Genomic DNA, 3,811 nt, shown 5'->3' with positions numbered 1-3,811 from the left:
TTTTTTTTTAAGATTTATTCATTATGTATAGTGTTCTGTACTGCATACATGCCTGCAATCTAGAAGAGGGCATCAGATCTCATTACAGATGGTTGTGAACCACCATGTGGTTGCTGGGAATTGAACTCAGGACCTCTGGAAGAGCAGCCAGTAATCTTAACCTCTGAGCCATCTCTCCAGCCCCTCCTTTCAGTTCTTACTCTCCACTCATACATCTCACCTCTTAAAGTTTCCCACATATCTAGCTTGTCTTTCCTAAGATATGCAGATGCTACCCATGGCATCTATTTAAAGAAAAGAAGCAGAGAGGAAGCTGGTTCACCAATTCTATCTGCTGTTGTCAGAACAGCTGAAGGTAATGCTGGAACCTTAATAAAATATTCAAAAGAATATTTTTGTGGCAGCAATCAGTACAGATTTAGTTTTAAGTCATGTCTCATAATGAACTACTCATTTATAATTCCTAGAGGTTAAATCATTCACTGAATAAAATATTTTTAGGTCAATTCAACAAAAAATGAAGTTGAATATATTTCCTTACTAGAAGGCAGAGTTTCTTATTATGGAAAGTAAGATGAGATAAGGAAAACACATTTTGTAATCGAGAAGAGCCAGCGACTTTGAAGAGAGTTGGTATGAAGCAGACAGACAGACTGCTATAGCACGATACAACATAGAGGCCAGGGACCTACTAGAGGAACTGTAATGAAGGTGAGTTCATCTTGGAATATACCTTCATAGTTGAGAGGTGAGTTTATTTGGTTAAATAAAATTATTTAAAATATGCCATAAGACAAAAGTAGGATTTCTGGAGACCAAAGGCATAGATACTTAAAAAGAAATAATGGTGAAATAATGAAGAAACTTGAGCTCACAGAAAGCAGGAGTTTTGTATTTAAGGACCTTAGAGAAGAAAGTCAGACCACAAGTAAACAGCATATGCAGAGCAACATTTCTCATTAAAGATGTCATTCGATTTCCTGCTTGAGGAAATGTTCAGGCTCAAAGTATAGTAAGACAATAAGTCCATCATCTACTATAGCAATAAGATTTTCAAAATACCTCAAATTGACACAGACTATGTGGTTTTGATCTCCCCTCCCACTTTCCATCAAATAGGGCTCCTTGACTTTACTGGGTATGTGGGCCAGGAAGAGATGAATAAAACAGTATCTTCACATTAATAATCTAAGGACACAAGACTACTGCTATTTTAGAGCTTTTCTACTTTTTCAGTAGAAAATTATTTTATTATTGACTCTTATTCTTAAAAATTTTCAAGAAGTATCTCAATAGATAAAGAAGAATGATATAGTAGAATATTAAAAAAGCAGCATATCGCAGAGCTGACTTACAGATGATAGTTTTATTAGAATACAGATGCTCATAACCAGAGAAGAGCATGTGTGGACAACATGCTGCAAACCTCTCAGAGAATAAAAGTGTTAATGATGAATCTAAAATTTAAAAATAGTTAAATCACAAACCGAGGCTGTTCAAGAGCCAAACATTCTAATATTACACAGGATCTGAGGCTGGCTTATGCAAAACAACCATTCTTCTTCCTCCTCCTCCTCCTCTTCTTCATTTTATCAAGAAAATTCTAATCTTGAAAAATTGATTGGTCTTGTTCCAGGCTGTGTTCCACAAACTATGTCATCTTTTCTTTTAGGTGATGCCGAATCAAACCTCTGTCTCTGAATTTTTCCTCCTGGGAGTGACAGACATACAGGAACCACAACCCTTTCTCTTTGCTGTCTTCATCACCATCTACTTTGTCAATATAACTGGGAATGGAGCCATCCTGATGATCATCATTTCGGATCCAAGACTCCACTCACCTATGTATTTCTTCCTGGGAAATCTAGCATGTCTAGATATCTGCTACTCCACCGTGACAGTGCCGAAGATGTTGGAGAACTTCCTCTCCACAAGCAAAGCAATTTCCTTTCTGGGATGCATAACTCAGCTTCATTTCTTCCACTTTCTGGGCACCACAGAGTCCCTGCTGCTGGCAGTGATGGCATTTGATCGCTTTGTGGCAATCTGTAAACCACTTCACTATTCGGTCATCATGAAAAACCAGCTCTGTATCCTAATGGCTGTCATCATCTGGACCATTGCTTTTCTCCATGCTCTGCTTCACTCTGTAATGACATCTCATTTGAGTTTCTGTGGTTCGAATCATATCCATCATTTCTTCTGTGATGTTAAGCCATTGCTGGAATTGGCCTGTGGAGACACCAAGCTCAACCTTTGGCTGCTCAACACTGTAACAGGCACCATTGCCTCAGTCCCCTTTTTTCTGACGTTTCTCTCCTATTTCTATATTATCACATATCTTTTCCTCAAAACCCGTTCTTGCAGCATGCTTCACAAAGCACTGTCCACTTGTGCTTCTCACTTCATGGTTGTTATTCTTTTCTATGCTCCTGTTATCTTCACCTACATCCGTCCCTCCTCAGGCAGCTCTCTGGATCAGGACCGGGTCATTGCCATCATGTACAGTGTAGTCACTCCTGCTCTCAATCCACTCATCTACACCTTGAGAAACAAGGAAGTGAGGGGTGCATTGAATAGGAAGATGAGAAGATGGCTCCAACTTGAAGAGATCTAAAGAACTCTTCTGAGGCATAAATAACCAGGCAATGAGAAATTAAGATATATTCTTATGTATAATAGATGGACACATATATAACTGAACAAGTTGAGTAATGGAAAATATATGGGAAAATATGATCTAGTGGTATTAAACTATTAAAGCAAGGGAAACTTGAACTTGTGGAACTCTAATCATAGAATCTGGTTCCTAAATTTGCTTTTGGCATATTTGTCGGTAACTTTGACTTGTGACATACTCTAATGTGACTGGTTATAGAAATATGTGTATACTACCTGTGTTTAGGATAAATTATTAGTACTTATGACTATTTATCTGTCAACACATATTAGTTTGATGATTATCATTATGTTTTCTTATTTTGAGGAATTATTGAAACTATGGTTACTCAGCTGGAAAAGTTAGTTGCAAATCACAAATGAGCTACAGAAAAATTTCAGAGGCAAAACATTTCTTTTAATCCTGATCCTGATTCTGTTAATATTAGAAGTTTTAGGGTCGGTGGGTAAGGTTTTATTTTTAAAATTTTATTATTTATTATTGTTTTTGAGGCAACTTCTCCTGTAGCCTGGGCTGGCCTTGAATTCCTTATGTTCTTGCTTCTACCTCTCAATTGCTGGGCTTATAGGTGTGTACTACCACATCCTGCTTTATAAACAATTTGGACAATATATTTTACCAAGTCAACATATCAAATATATATATATGTATATGTATATATATGTATATATCATAAGGATGTTGAGATATTTTACATCTGACTGTTTAAACTCTTTAAGATCTGGGTGGTAACTTTTTCTCTTGTCCCAGCAACATTCTAAGCGTTGAGTAGCCTTAGCTACCAGGGTTTGAGTGATCGAATAAAGTCCAAGGTGAGAGTTCCTCATGTGGTTAGATATTTTTTCAAACCCATTTTTATGTATTAAGTATTTTTATTTAATATTCATACATGCATATGATGTGTTTGGATCTAATCCACCCCATTCCCTTTTCAGTTCCTCCTCTATATATCCTTTATGTTTCCCACCAAACTTTGTGTCTTTCTGGTAAGGAAGTAGATGTCTATAGAGAAACAGTGTTTACTAGGTATTAGACACTAGAATGCAGTTGCACAATGAACTCACAATGGCTGGGACTGCAGGCACAAGACTTGAACAAGATGAGGACAGACAAAATTCCATGAATTCCCAC

The 3,811-nt window shown here is 37.1% G+C and overlaps 1 protein-coding gene across 1 annotated transcript; it reads left to right on the top strand.

Annotated features, from left to right (window-relative positions):
* The first annotated feature begins 1,473 nt into the window (after positions 1-1,473).
* LOC128113978 (olfactory receptor 12D1-like) lies at positions 1,474-3,390 on the top strand. Its single transcript, XM_052743819.1, has one exon. The coding sequence runs from the start codon at positions 1,676-1,678 to the stop codon at positions 2,615-2,617; it is 942 nt and encodes a 313-aa protein (XP_052599779.1). The 5' UTR covers positions 1,474-1,675; the 3' UTR covers positions 2,618-3,390.
* Positions 3,391-3,811: the final 421 nt, after the last annotated feature.

Source organism: Peromyscus californicus, unplaced genomic scaffold (assembly GCF_007827085.1).
Source record: "Peromyscus californicus insignis strain IS unplaced genomic scaffold, ASM782708v3 Scaffold_19__1_contigs__length_69161282, whole genome shotgun sequence".
In the NCBI taxonomy this organism is placed as follows: Eukaryota; Metazoa; Chordata; class Mammalia; order Rodentia; family Cricetidae; genus Peromyscus; species Peromyscus californicus.
The sequence above is the reverse complement of the archived record's forward strand: the minus strand, read 5'-3'. Positions and strand labels throughout refer to the sequence as shown.

Excerpts from the sequence above, each read along its gene's own strand:
- LOC128113978 (XM_052743819.1), top strand. The coding sequence starts at position 1,676 with ATGCCGAATCAAACCTCTGTCTCTGAATTTTTCCTCCTGGGAGTGACA.